Source organism: Lynx rufus, unplaced genomic scaffold (genome assembly GCF_022079265.1).
Source record: "Lynx rufus isolate CCGP_SWC_20201006 ecotype Redwood Valley unplaced genomic scaffold, mLynRuf1.p SCAF_18, whole genome shotgun sequence".
NCBI classification, from domain to species: Eukaryota; Metazoa; Chordata; class Mammalia; order Carnivora; family Felidae; genus Lynx; species Lynx rufus.
The window spans coordinates 29,971,890-29,986,327 of NW_025814832.1; the positions used below are offsets into that span (position 1 = coordinate 29,971,890).

The 14,438-nt window shown below is 59.3% G+C and overlaps 2 protein-coding genes across 2 annotated transcripts; one reads left to right on the top strand and one right to left on the bottom strand.

Moving 5' to 3' along the window:
- Positions 1-253: 253 nt before the first annotated feature.
- OTOP2 (otopetrin 2) lies at positions 254-8,022 on the bottom strand. The gene is made up of 6 exons (XM_047080409.1): positions 7,335-8,022; positions 6,478-6,614; positions 5,383-5,441; positions 4,773-4,906; positions 2,296-3,173; positions 254-424 (listed from the first exon to the last, which is right to left on the bottom strand). The coding sequence occupies exons 1-6, from the start codon at positions 8,020-8,022 to the stop codon at positions 254-256; spliced, it is 2,067 nt and encodes a 688-aa protein (XP_046936365.1).
- A 1,094-nt stretch (positions 8,023-9,116) lies between these two features.
- Positions 9,117-12,730, top strand: USH1G (USH1 protein network component sans). Its single transcript, XM_047080455.1, has 2 exons — positions 9,117-9,280; positions 11,509-12,730. Exons 1-2 carry the CDS (start codon positions 9,117-9,119, stop codon positions 12,728-12,730), a joined length of 1,386 nt encoding a protein of 461 aa, XP_046936411.1.
- Positions 12,731-14,438: the final 1,708 nt, after the last annotated feature.

The window sequence follows — 14,438 nt, forward strand, 5'->3', positions numbered from 1 at the left end:
GTGGGGAGAGGTCTCCCTTCCCTGGTCACTCCATACCCCAGGGTCCTGCTGGGGTGGGTGGGTATGTCCTGACTATGATTTAAAAACTCATCCTGGAAAAATAACTTTTGTGAAAATTCTACCCTGGGGCCAGTGGGAATGGGTGGTAATGTGGCACAGTGACTGCCAGCCTGGGGTTCTCTCCTGGGGGGGGCGGGGTCTCTGAATAGACACACAAGCCAAGCCCCACCCCTGCGTGTCTCTCTTGGGGGCTTCAAGACAACACGTAGACCTCCAGCAGGCTGGAGACAGCGTGCATACGGTAGAAGATGCCGAAAGGCAGGCAGATGTTGACGATGGCTGCCCAGAGCGAGTAGCCATAGAAGTCCACTTCCACAGTGTTGCTGAAGTGAGGACGGGCTCCGAAGGCAGGCATGATCCACAGCTGTGCGGAGAGAGGGGCGCATCAGGACCTGGCCCAGCTGGCCTTGAGGGTCATTTCTGTGGGCTTTGCTGGGGCAGGGGAGTGGCAAGATGGGGGTCCCAGCCCTCCAGTTTGTTGGACGGCAAGGGCTGGGTGTTGGTGAGTGGGGACCTTTGGCGTCTTGGGTAGGACCTGGCACTTACTTAAGCAGCTCAGGAAATGCAGCCAACTGAATTTGCCCACCCCCAGGCTGGGGCTCCCCCTGTGATCACATCTACCCTGTCATTATGGCTCATTTGTGAGATGCGGAGGTGGGGAAAATAGATGATGTGAGAATTTGGTACAAATGGCTAAATCAGCAGCTCTGCCCTGGAGAGATGTATGCCCGGTGTTGGTGGAACCAGACAGGCTCAGGGCGGGGGAGGGGGTGTGTCAGGATCCACCCAGAAGTGTACCCCCCACCACCCTCCATGATCTCTGTTCTCCAGCTCCACCCCTTTCCCAGGTCTGTGAGGATGTGAAAGCTGGAATCATGCTTCCTCTCTGGCTGGAGCTCAGACGGTTGGGGTGAGGCAAAGAATGAGGGCTTCTGGGCCAGCCCCACCCTCTTCAACCCCAGTTCACTGTGCCCTTGGACACACACAGCCCCTTTCTGAGCCTCTTTGGGTCATGCGAAATGAAGGGGTTGGAGACGATGTTCCTAGAGTTGACCCAGGAACAGATACCTGGAGAAAAACAGCCTCCCAGAAGGTGGTTCTCAGCCTGCAGTTGGGACCTGGGGATGGAAGGTGAGGGCGGGGCCAGGCTGGGGGCGGGCTTCCAGGTTGGCCCAAGATACAAGGAGGTTTTGAACCTTATTGCTTTTACTGGAGGGTCAAAGATTGGTGATCACTCTTTTCCTTCTTCTTCTTCTTCTTTTTTTTTCTTTAACAGATTATCTGCTGGTTGGGAAGTATTCACAGTGGGGACACACTGAGAAAGCACCCAAGGCAGGCCTGTTGGTATATTTTCCATAGCGTGCACTGGCGTGGAATCACTCTGGAGATGTGCCCAACATCGGGATAGACCCACATGAAGGGTGTTTGTATATTAGGGATCTTATTCTGTTGGAGGTTGCAGCTGAGAGGGCCATTTTTATATCGAATGAAGCTTCAGAAGACGTGTTCTTTATGTGGGATGTGCTCTCACGAGTACATGTTTACATATGAGAACTTTCCCTCCTGGGGAATAGATCCATACTGGAGTATTTCTCTATTAGGGTATAGCCACACGAGGGGTATTTCCTGATCAGGGTGTGCCTTCATGGAGAGTGTTTCTGCCCTGGAGTGGAGTCTGTTGCTAACACAGGAGTTTCTCTTAGTAAGGGGTTTTGCTGAATTAGCAGCGAGGGGGCGCTGTTGTGAACACCCCCCCTTCCAGGCCAGCCCGCAGCTGCGCTCTGCTGAGACTGCTCGCACTTATGCTGGTCTCTGCTACTTCTTGATGCTGCTCCAATTATCCTGAGAAACAGGCTGGTCACAAGTTCCCAGGAGAAGTCACACCTTCTACCTAGGGGTGAGGGCACCCCCACTCCACATCACAGCTCCCTCTCACCTCCACCCAGCCCCCCTGCCAGCATTTCCCGGGGCCCCTCCAGTTCCATCTGCAGCCCAGACACCAGAAGGCTGGGATTTCATTTTCCCTCTCTGCTCTGAGATGCTGTTTGCCTGGGGGCTGCATCTGACCCTCTCTGAACCTCTTTTTCTCCTAGAGAGCTTTAGTGTTTTCGAGTGGGCTGGGGGCAAGACAGAGAAGGCCGAGTGAATAAGCCTGGAAGAACATCCTTCCTTGGCCTTCTCTTCCCCCCAGCCCATCCCCATCTCTCCACCCAACCCCGACCCTCAGTTACTCACGATGACATTGCAAAGCAGGAGAAACAGAGAAATGTCCTTCAGGCACCGGCGTCTCCAGTGTCCCCTGGGGGCCAAGATGATGGCCACTGCTTCCTGAGGGCCCTCTGGGCTGGGACCAACCAGCCTGGGGGTGGATGGGCAGGCAGGCAAGGTGTGGAGGGCATCCAGGTTGGCAAAGGTCAGGCCACGGCAGGGCTCCTTGGGGGTGGTATCACGAGGCTCAACCCCGGGTGGTCCCCGGTGGAGGCTCTCGATGATGAACACATTCTGGAAGGTGTGCTGGGCAATCATGAGCAGAGCATGGGCTAGGTTGAGCCCCCCGAGTAGGTCCCTGGGTGCACCCACCACCACGGCTACAATAGAGTAGTAGGAAATAGCGTATTGACCCAGGGCGGCACCCATCAACAGCGCCACGTCCAGGGTTCGAGTGGGGTTCTTATGGTGATCCATGGCCCGGCGATCAAAACGGTAGATGACTGAGCCACTCAGGCTGACCAAGGTCATGAGGCCCAGACAGATGATGTTGAAGCTGTAATAGATGACCAGGGCCTGCTGGGTGCGGCCCCCCTCCCCACTCACTTGGACCTCGTAGATGATGAAGACGGCCAGCCCCACCACAAAGAGCATCAGGCCCAGGATTGGGCCAGCGAAAAAGGTCTCCCGGAAGAGGCTGATCCGGGACGGGGTGTGGCCGTGGCCATGGGCGGAGGAGGCCAGCAGCCTGCCCACATTCTTCCACATGACATACAGCATGGTGGAAGCAAAGAGGCTGTACTCAATGTTAAAGGGATACAGGTAGAGGTAACCCTGCTGGAAGATCTGGCAGACGGCTGTGTTGCACGGACAGTCTCCTCCCACCGAGCCGCCTGCACGCTCCGCTGTGGAGAGAGGGGCACAGAGCTGGACTGCCCTCCCGCCTTCCTGGAGGCACCCCACCGGAAGAGCCTCACCTTTCGACTGTGACTTTTGTTAGGGTGGAATCACAGTTGGACATGTTCACCACCTTATCCCAAACACCTGCACTGGGCCTGGCATGGTCATTCATTGTACCAGGTATTTATTGAGCGTCTACTATGTGCCAGAGATGTCAGTAAACAATAGTAGCTGGCGCTCGATGAACACACATCTGTACTGCAGAACTGCCCTTTGTCCTTTAGGCAAACATTTCCGATCCTTCCCGACTAGTAATCACCCCTGGCTCCCCAGCATAGGAGAGTTCTGGTCCTGAGAGATGGTGGCCCTCCTGGGAACCCCGAAAGTTCAAGCTTCCTCGCAGCTCTCCCCAACATCCGACTCAGCCCAGAATGTGAGCTGCTTTGCCCGGGAGTCTCCTGTGACCTCCCCTCATTTTGGTTTGCAGCCCATCTATAAGAACCTTGCCGTGTCCAGAGTGCACTTTATAGAATGCCTTGGATCTTGGCAAACATCTCTTTCAATCCCCAGAACTATGCCCGCTGGTTTTGCAGGTGCAGAAACTGAGGCTCACATAAATAAAGTATGGCTGTGAGGGCAGAGCTATTGACCTACCTCCCAACGCCTGGGTAGATACCTTTCTAATGCGCCTCTCTGCACCCCCGGGGCCCCAGTATGTTAAGTTGGCCACCTCTCCGGGTTGTTTTAAACCATCCTCAGGAACTCTCTGTATGTGCAAGGTGGCCCTTTATCAGTCTTGCTGGGCTGGGCTCTCCTCTAGGCTTTCCGTTCCTGGACCCTTCCATCCTGTGTGTGTGTGTGTGTGTGCACGCGTACGCGCGCGTCTGTGTGCGTGTGTGTGTTCAGGCAAAGTCCAGATGGACCTAGTCATCTAGTCTGGTCCTGGTTGGTGGGAGACCCTACAGAAGTCGAGAGAACTAGGACCAGGGGGCCTATGGACCCTATTTTTCCTCAGTATAGCATATTGGTTCAAAGCAAAGATGGATCTCAACACTAGTTCTCCAATTTCAAGCTCTGTGACCTTGGGTAAACTATTTAACCTTCTATGCCTTACTTTCTGTATCTGTAAAATGGGAATAATAACAGTGCCCATCTCATTGGGAAGTTGTGAGGGTTAAGTAAGATCAAGTGTCTAGGATACTTAGCACAGCACCTGACATACAGAGTCAGTAAAATGTCACTATTGTCGTTGTGATTATTCTTTCTAGCTTCTTCTTGACAGACTCTAGCCCATGCTTCTGCCATCAAGCCAACTCTGCCTCCCTTCCCTTCTCTCCACTTGGATCACCCTTGCCTTTTCATTCTGGAGCCCAAGTCTTTGGTGGAATGGAGACCCGAACCATGGGGCCAAGGCCGCATCCTCCAGAATGAGAAGATGCCCCCTGACACCCTCCCTCAGGTGTCACCTACGCCTGTATGGAGCCTGGAGGAGGGGAGGCTCTCCTCGCTTGGGAGGGCAAGGGAGACTGACTGTCCTGGTGCACAAGCATCCAACCCAAGGCCTAGAAGTCCCAGACCAGGGTTAATCTGGAGTGAACACTCACGGTCAGGAGCGAAGCGGTGGTGGCTGGTGTTGCTGTGGGAACTGTCATAGGAGTGAGTCTGGTGCACGGACTCGTCCACCACGGCCGCCATCCAGATGGCTAGGTTGGTGGTGAGGGTGAACATGAGACCACACCTGTTTGGGGAGGGGGAGCAAAGAGGCCAGTGGGAGTCTGGCCCCTCGTGGGTCCCTGGGGCAGATGGAGAACTGGGGAGCTAGACTAGGAGATGATGCCGGGAAGCAAGAAAGCTGTCAGGCCCCTGTGTGAACAGAGAAGTCGAGTTTGGAAGGCACTCTAAGTCTGGCCAGGAGGCTACCCAAGAGAGGGCGTGGGGCGGGGAAGGGGTTCAGAGGCTCAGGCCACTGCTGCTCCCTCTTCTAGAGGAAAGCACATATAATTTACCACACAACCCATCCCACCAAAACACACAGGCACACACATATACACAGTACACACAGCACAGGACAAAATGGTGGAAATCTTGCTGGTGAAGCAAAGGGGCCTTGGTTGAAACCACACCCAGGAGGCAGAAAGTAGACCCCATGCCCCAGGTTGGAAAGTCCTCATCTCTCAAGCCAGATGGGCATTGAGCTGTGGAGCAGGGACTCACCGGGTCAGATCCAGGTGGACGTGAATACAGTCCTTAGCGGAGACCCAGAGAAAGTAAGTCTGTTGAGAGAGAGCGGGGGGGGGGGGAGGTCACTCACTCTGCAGATGGGCTAAACTCTGGAGTTCCCATGTCCAAACCCAGCAGAATGTTCTCTCTACCTCAAGAACCCCCCATACTAGCTTACCAAGTTTTTACAAAAGGAGTTGGGAGCTTTCTTTCTTTCTATGGAACAGTTTATATAAAATAGTTCTCGTGTTCTTTCACAGTCTGCAAACTGTTACCTGTAAACTCTTGGCATTTTGGGGGTCAACATCCCCTGCCCCACCTCTGTCCTTTGTTTCCTTGAAATGCTTGCTCTCACCTGGTTGCCAATAAATCCTCGTCATGGTATTTGTTGATGTGGGGGTATCTGTAATTTCATTTTACCCGAGTACCCTTCAAACCCATAAAATGTAAAAGAGTAAAACTATATAAGTACCAAAGTCATAAGTATGTTGAACTGTGGAAATCTGCACAGCAGGGGTGATGTTTCAGGAGATGGAACCCTACATGTGGTCATTCTGGTCATGATACAGGGCTGGGATCTATCTGATCTGGTCCCATGTAAGACCAGTCCTGCCTCAGCTCAATCATGAGACCTTTCAGTGTTATTTATGCAACAAATAAAAAAATATATACTTGAACTTGTTTGAACCCTATTTCCTGAACAAATAGAGAACATATGGGCAGTAGCTGAGGCCAAACAGGCCATGCCCACAGCGAGACCCTGGGCTGAGAATGATGCCCTCTACCGGCACCCAGGGAGGGCAAGCCAGGTTCTAGGAGACATGGCAGCTGCCACAACCCAGACATCCTAGAGGTTGATATTGTCACTGCTTAGGTTGAAATGAAATCACAAGACCCCTAAGTAGGAGCTCACATTTGGATATTACTTCATTTCCAAGTGCTTCCGGATTTATGCACTCATAGGATACACACTACAGTCCTATCCCCACCTTATTTGATTGCTCAGGGTCGAAGAGGAGTGGAGATCTCCTGACCTCATGCCAGATGCTGGCTCCTTCCACCACACTCAGGAACACTCTTCCCACCCACCTGGACGATGACAAACACAGCCTGGGTGAGAGGGTGCAGGATCTTGATGGCTGACTGGCACTCAAAGAAACTGGAGTAGTAGCCAGTCTTGAAGACATCCATGACGAGAGTGCAGATCCCAAACAGCACCAGCCCGCCTGGGAGTGAGGGGTGGGGGATGGGTCAGAGGCAATGGTTTATAGATCTGGCAATGGATGGCTAGATGGGTAGTGGGTTGGATGGTTGGGTGAATGGAAGAATGAGTGGGGCATGTGGGAGGATCAAGGGACAGATGAATGGGGTGGGTGAGGGGATGGATAGATGGCTGGCTGGCTGGGTGGATGGTTGGACGATGGATGGATGGATGGATGGTTGGACGATGGATGGATGGATGGATGGATGGATGGATAAATGGATGGATGGAAAGATGAATGGGTGGATGGAAGGATGACTATAGGATCGAGTGAGTGGATGGATGGGTATCCTAATGAGCCGCTATCTCTTTGGGGTTGCACAGATTGGAGGAAGAAGGGCCCTATGTGGGGGTCTTTCAGCTACAGCTGGCGTTTGTTCTCTGCTGTCCATCAAAGGCTCTCCCATGACCACCCTCTTTCAATCTTTAGAAAGGGCGGAGAAATTCCCTCCCACCCCTCACTTCAGTCTTCTTCCAAGATTCTTTCTCTTCCTCTTCTCTCACAACGGCAGCCCATGGCATTCTCAGCCACATCTAGTCCCCGGGCGTGTGCGTGTGTGGGGGGCGGAGGGGAGGGACTTCCCAGCCCCCTACCTTGACGCGGACTCCACAGTTCCTCTGAGAGTCCCAGCCTCTGGCTCCCCGCCTGCCTCCCACTTCCTCCCCCCACCACCTCCCCTGGCACCTCGAAGCCAGATGGGGCCGGCGTGCGCGTCCCGGTAGGGGACGGCGTTGGGACAGCGCACGGTCCGGAGGAGGTAGAAGAGGGTCCAGAGGGAGGCGAGCAGCATCATGGTGGTGAGCAGCGCGAACACGTCCGTGTCGTACACCGCTACCTTGTTGAAGGCGCCGCCGCTGATGAGCGTGCAGGCAAGGAGCAGCACGTTCACGGCCAGCAGCACCGACAGCAGGCGGCCGCCCTTCTTCCACACCTCGCGGGAGCCTGCCCTCGGCGCCGGCGGGCTCTCCTTGGGTCCCTGGGCCAGCTCTTCGGACATGGCAGGGGCGACTGGGCGAGGTTGGAGGGGGTCACTGTGGAGGAGGAGCGAACAGGACCCCGGGTCAACCCCGAGGGCTCTGCGACCCTTCGGGTCTCTGGCTCGAGGGCAGAGGGAAAGAAAGGCGGCGGCGGGCAGCCCCGTCGGACCCCGTCCTAAGTCCCCACTCCCCACTCCCCAATCCGTTTTCTGTCTGGTCCGGGCACCCACCTGGCTGGGCCGGGAGCCCGCGCTGAGCTGGGGGTCAGGGGGTGGCGAGCGTCTCCTCTTTCCCACAGCGGGCTGGACGGGCGCTTTATACCGGGGAGGGCAGGGTGATTTACAGCCGCGGGAGCTCAGCTCCATAAATCTCTCAGCCCCACTCACATGATCCATCTTTTCTCCGAGCTGAATTTAGGGAAGAGCGCGCGGGAGCCAGATAAGGTAAGATTTATATTTACCCGTTAAGAGGCGCCCCCCTCCCCCGCCCCCGCCGTCCCGTCACCTCGGAGAGGCATGGCTCGGGCGCAGCCCCGCACTGCGACACCCAGAGGGCACCCCGCCCCGGGCGCCCACCGCGCCCTCGGGCTCCGCGACCCCGGCCGCCCAGAGCCCCGAGCACTGATGATGCTCGATACACGCCCCGAGGGCTCACAGGCGCCCGGACGCCCTCCCAGCCCCGGCGCGCCCTATACCTTCGCGCCCCTCTGTTGCTGCCCCAAGATCGGGACCCCAGTGCCCCTTTCCCTGACACCCCCACAGTGGTCCAAGTTCCTACTTCCTCTATCCCTCCCCGGAGTCTTCTGCTCGGCTGGAAGCCGCAAGCCGGGTTTGGGTATCAAGTTCGCCAGAGGCGCGCGGAGTCCGCGTCCAGTCTTCCAGCGCCCCCTACTGGAGAGCGGCTCCCCGACCCCGCGGTGGGGGGGCGGTGGCGGTGGTGGCAGCCGGGACGCAGGGTGCTTCTCGCCGTCTGGGGGTCAGTCCTCAGACCCCTCCTAGGCCCGCTGTCCTAGCGATCCAGACTGCCCTCGGACACCCCTCTCCAGCCCTTGGCCCGTCCCTTTGACGGGTGGAGACATCGGGAGCCCCAGAGCGGGGGCTCCCGTGACGACAGACTCCGGACTGTCCGCAGACTAGGCCTCATGGGGCGGGGTGCTGAGGTGACCACTTTTGGAACAGGGCAGGGCCTCGCGTGGGTCACTCCTGCGCGCTCGGGAGCAGGGTGTTTAGGACCCAGGGGCCGCCCGGGGGCGGCTCCCCAGGCCGCGGGAGATCCTTCTCCCCCCTCCCTCCCGGGGCGAGCGGCTCAGATGTCGGAGTAGCGGCGGCTCCCGGCGCTCCGCAACCTGCGTCTGCGGCAGCGGGGGCTGGCGGCCCGGCCCCTGCCCGGCCCCCTCCCCCAACCCCATGCCTCAGCCCTAACCCCTCCGCCCTCCCCGCGGGGGGGCATTTCCTGGTGCCCCCTGCCCTCCCCGTCCAAGTCAGGCGCCATGAACGACCAGTACCACCGGGCGGCCCGGGACGGCTACCTGGAGCTCCTCAAAGAGGCCACCAGGAAGGAGCTGAACGCCCCCGACGAGGATGGGATGACTCCCACCCTCTGGGCTGCCTACCATGGCAACCTGGAGTCCCTGCGTCTCATCGTGAGCCGAGGGTGAGTACCCACTCTGGCCCTGCCTAAGCCCGGTGGTGGAGGGGGTGGTGGAGGGAGAAGAGAGTCCTGGGCCCCCTCCCAGACCCTGAGACGCAGTCCCCAAGACTCCAAGGTACCTTCCCCCCACTCCTCTGAGCCACCCTCTTCTCTACGGACGCTAAGGTGGAAGCTTGGAGCCTCGCGGTGGTGGGAGGGGGCACAACTTGAGGCATGTGACCCTGGTGACCTGGATGTGGGGCTAGGAGGGCAGCGACTGGGATTTGGGGGCCCACGATTGCGGGAGGGGTTGCAGAGTGAGGGGAAGGTGGGAGAGATTTCCTGGGTTGGGTCACCCCTGGAAGCAAGAGTGGGGATGGGAGAGAAGGGGCAGAAGTGGTGGCAGGACAGGCTCCTGACTCGGGAGGGCCTGGGGTCCAAAGGGCAACCCCCCCCCCCAGCCGGTGCTGCACCTCCCTGCAGGCCAGGGCTCACACAGCTCTCTCCCAGCTCATTCTCGGGATTTATGGGCACTGTCCACAGCACCAAATGTCACTCCACACAGCCACCTCATTAACTCCCTCTGTGCCCCTCCCCCATGACGGCCTCCCTCTCCCCCCCTTAGGAGTTGTTTGGGGGGAAGAGTGGGCATAGAGTCCAGGTGTCAGAGCCAAGGAAGTGGTTTGAAGGTAGCGATTAAGGAATTCGGGGTCCAGGGCTGCTGACGTGGGCTCCCGGGGCTGAATGACACCGTGGACAACTTCCCAAGCCTCCACGGTTTTCTACAGAGAGGTCACCTGGTTGAACTGGACACCTGGGCCGCCTGGCCAGGGAAAAGGAGTGGAAGACGTGCCCCAGGAGGGTTACTAGGAGCATCTCAGGCCCTGGGAAATCACGGTGGAGACAAAAGGGGCCCAGCTGGCCCTGGTGCCCGATGCTGGCCTGTGGCCTGAACATGTGGTGGGTGGGGTGTGGTGGCTGGGGAGCCCCCTTGACCTCCCTCCGAGGCCCCGCTCCTCAGGCGGGCAGCAGGTGGGAACAGCCCCTGACACCAGGCAGCTAAGCCGTGTTCCAAGAAGCCAAGACCGGCCCCTTCCCACACCAAGAGAGCACACAGCGATCCTGCCGTCCTGCTCCTGCCATCAGAGAGGTCCATGGGAGGAGGGGAAAACGGTGGCTTCCCGGTGCACCAAGTCCCCAAACTCCTACAGACAGCAAGGGTTGGTGTTGGAAGGGGTATGGGCCAGATGCCAAGCAGCTCCTTGCCACATTGTCCTGCAGGACTTGGCACCAGTAGGAGAAGCGTGGAGAGGGTTGTGTGTGTCTGGGGGGAACTGTTGAGACAAGGGGGTGATTCTTCCTCCAGCCTTGCGGGGTGGCCTCGTGGCCTCATTAGTGTGAGCTAGGCCCCTGCGGGAGGGGAGCGCTTGGAGAAGCCAGCCGGAGCATGCCCAAGGGGGCACGGTCTGGTGGTGGAGGGGATTGGAGGGTGCTGGGTGGGTCCCCTGGGCAGGCCCAAGCCAGCCTGCCTGACAGGGCTCCCAAAGACGGGGCAGCCCCGGGAAGGGATGGCTGCTGGGCCCAGGTTGCAGACTCACCTCCTCCTCCCTTCCGACCTGGCTGCCCCCACACTCCCCTCCCAGCCCAGGCCAAGACCCGACACCTGCTCTCACACGCAGCCTTGCCAGGCCTGGCCCTGCTCCCTGCAGACGTGGCCGTGCCCGCCGACGCCCAGGCACACACTCTCACACACACTCACCCAGGGCTCAGGCTCAGCACCCATCACCCTCTCCTCCTCTTTTGTGGGCACCCTGCACCCGCAGCCACACTCACCACCACGCCTGCCTAGAGACCCAGACTCGCCCTGGCCCACCACCTCTCTGGGCCAGCTCCCCACTGGGCTCCATGAATAATTCACTCCTGTCTCTCTGGGCATCAAATATTTATCCCCTGAGATTCCCAGCCATCAGTTCTCTTGGGGAAGGCCCCGCCCCGGCCCCGCCTTTTCTGTCGCCCCGCCCCTTGCGAGTCTGGGGCCACTCCCCCCGCCCCCCCCCCCCCCCCCCGGGCTCTGTCTAGGTCTGCCTGGTGTCTCCCGAGTCAGAGGAGACCTCTCGGGGCCCTCGGGTCCCGCCGGGGTGCCCGTGGGGCGGCCCACACGGGCCGGGAGCTCCCTACACCTGCAGCCAGTGCCGCCTGCCCGCCCCAAATGGTGTTGGCTCATCACCCTTCCTCGCGTGTCCTCCCTGCAGGGGTGACCCCGACAAGTGTGACATCTGGGGCAACACGCCCCTGCACCTGGCAGCTTCCAATGGCCACCTGCACTGCCTCTCCTTCCTGGTGTCCTTCGGGGCCAACATCTGGTGCCTGGACAACGACTACCACACGCCGCTGGACATGGCCGCCATGAAGGGCCACATGGAGTGCGTGCGCTACCTGGACTCCATCGCGGCCAAGCAGAGCAGCCTCAACCCCAAGCTGGTGGGCAAGCTGAAGGACAAGGCCTTCCGCGAGGCGGAGCGGCGCATCCGCGAGTGCGCCAAGATGCAGCGCAAGCACCACGAGCGCATGGAGCGGCGCTACCGGCGCGAGCTGGCCGAGCGGTCGGACACGCTCAGCTTCTCCAGCCTCACGTCCAGCACCCTGAGCCGCCGGCTGCAGCACCTGGCGCTGGGCAGCCACCTGCCCTACTCGCAGGCCACGCTGCACGGCACGGCCAGGGGCAAGGCCAAGATCCAGCGGAAGCTGGAGCGGCGCAAGCAGGGCGGCGAGGGCACCTTCAAGATCTCCGAGGACGGCCGCAAGAGCGTGCGCTCGCTCTCGGGCCTGCAGCTGGGCAGCGACGTGATGTTCGTGCGCCAGGGCACCTACGCCAACCCCAAGGAGTGGGGCCGCTCCCCGCTCCGGGACATGTTCCTCTCGGACGAGGACAGCGTCTCCCGTGCCACGCTGGCGGCCGAGCCTGCCCACTCGGAGGTCAGCACCGACTCAGGCCACGACTCCCTGTTTACGCGGCCCGGCCTGGGCACCATGGTGTTCCGCCGGAACTACGTGACCAGCGGGCTGCACGGGCTGGGCCGCGAGGACGCGGCGCTGGACGGCGGGGGCGCGCCGCGAGGCCGGCTGCAGAGCTCCCCCAGCCTGGACGACGACAGCCTGGGCAGTGCCAACAGCCTGCAGGACCGCAGCTGCGGGGAGGAGCTGCCCTGGGACGAGCTGGACCTGGGCCTGGATGAGGACCTGGAGCCCGAGACGAGCCCGCTGGACACCTTCCTGGCCTCTCTGCACATGGACGACTTCGCCTCCCTCCTGCGGCAGGAGAAGATTGACCTCGAAGCGCTGATGCTGTGCTCCGACCTTGACCTCCGCAGCATCAGCGTCCCCCTGGGGCCCCGCAAGAAGATTCTGGGGGCCGTGAGGAGGAGGAGGCAGGCGCTGGAACGCCCGCCTGCTCTGGAGGACACAGAGTTGTGAGTGTCCTGGGCTTTGGGGGATGGGAAGAGGGGTCAGAAGGCCTTGGGGGTGGGATCTGCCTTTTCGGGAATGTGGGGGGGGGGGTCAATACCGTATTTCATAAAATCTAAGTCCCCATCCATTACAAGAGGTCCCACTGAATTTGTTTACCCCCAATTCTGAAAACGAAGCTGCCAGTTTCATGACAAGGGAGGAGGCCTTCTTATCACAGCTAATGTAAAATGCACCTTGACTTTGGAGATAATCAAAATGCCCCCAAATGGGTGTCTTAGGACAGTTGAGATCCAGTAGTCATAGTAATCAGAGCCCGGATGTTTTGAGCCCTCCCATCTACTGGGTGCTGGAGATACCGCTGCATGTGTCCCTTAATTGAGTCCTCCCCAGCTCCTGGGTGCAGGGGCTATATCACCCCCATTTTCCAGGGGAGCAAGTGGAGGCTCAGAGGGTTTGAGCGGCTCACCCCAAGGGCCTGCTGCTGCTTGATCCCCGGTCTGTGTGGCTCTAGAGCCTGGGGACTAGGTGACTCCCATGGAAGGAGAGTTGTCGCGTTCAAAAGCTGTCAGGGAGAGCTCAAGTCTGCTACTGCACTGGTGGCCGTCCCTGCCCCGATCCCTTTCTCAGGGCATCCCTCAAGCCTAGCAAATGCTGCTGCCCCCTTTTGGTGTCTATGGCTTTTACCCTGCATGGCTGGGCAGGGGTGGGTGTGGGGAGGCAGTCTGGTTTAGAGTTCCGGGGATGGGGAGGAAACCCCTAGGCCAATGTCCCCATCCCTGACCGTTGGCCTGCCAGGAGAGGGTCAGTCGTCCAAATGGCTGGTCTTGGTTTAAAATGATGTCTTGAAAGCCCTTACCTGAAGTCTGTTTTTGTGTCTTTCTCTCCAGGTAACAGGGGGCTCCTCTCTCCAGACCAAATGAATTGCGAGTTGCCACAACCCACCGTGAGGCCACGAGGTCCTCACGGTCGCCAGCCCTGAAGCCCCCCGCGGCCCCTCCCCAGGAGCAAAGACCGTGTGGGTCATCTCCCTTGAAAGCCTGTCCACACTCCACAACTGAGGTGTAGCCTGGAGGTACCAGCAAGGGATCCAGGAACCCTTGAGCCACTCCTGTCTGAATGGCCCTAAAGGACATGTGGATTCCTGGGAGGCCAGCTCCAGAGGAAGGGCAGGGGACCCCTGGGGCCCCAGGGGATAGACGAAATACCCATTAGAGCTGGATGGGAGTGTGTGTGGAGGGGGCATGGCCTGTCCCAGAGGCCGCTGTCTCTCCCCACCCCTCCTCTGAGGGTCCTGCTGTGCTCAGGCTGGAGACTTGCTCACTTCTTACATTTTTGTGAAGGGAAGAGTTTGGGCTGGCTCCCTCCCCTCCCCCCACGCCGCAGAGAGGAGGTTCCTGGCTAGACTCTTCAGCCAAATGCCCTGACTTTGGTCCCCACTCCTGCCCCAAGCCAGCCCCCTTCTCCTTCACCTATTGGCCACGTCCGGGAGTTAGAGCGCCAGGCTGGCATGAAGTGGGGGTGACTGGCACCCTCACCAGCTCACCTGGTGGTGGGGCCTGGCCTGACTCTGCCCTCCTCACCCTGCCTCCAGCCTGGTCCCCCTCCAGGGACCCCAGAGGGTCAGGCCAATAGATGCAAGGTGCTAGAGCAATAATCTGCAGTATTATGGCCCCGAGGCCTGGCGGGCGTGCCCTGGGCTGGAGAAAGGCATCTG

Bases quoted from the DNA above. Each gene is read 5' to 3' on its own strand.
- OTOP2 (XM_047080409.1), bottom strand. From the start codon at position 8,022: ATGGATCATGTGAGTGGGGCTGAGAGATTTATGGAGCTGAGCTCCCGC. The intron at 3,174-4,772 runs GTGAGTGTTCAC...CTCTCTCCACAG, and splicing joins CCACCGCTTCGCTCCTGACC to CGGAGCGTGCAGGCGGCTCG. The intron at 425-2,295 runs GTGAGTAACTGA...CTCTCCGCACAG, and splicing joins TCCTGCTTTGCAATGTCATC to CTGTGGATCATGCCTGCCTT.
- USH1G (XM_047080455.1), top strand. From the start codon at position 9,117: ATGAACGACCAGTACCACCGGGCGGCCCGGGACGGCTACCTGGAGCTC. The intron at 9,281-11,508 runs GTGAGTACCCAC...TCCTCCCTGCAG, and splicing joins CGTCTCATCGTGAGCCGAGG to GGGTGACCCCGACAAGTGTG.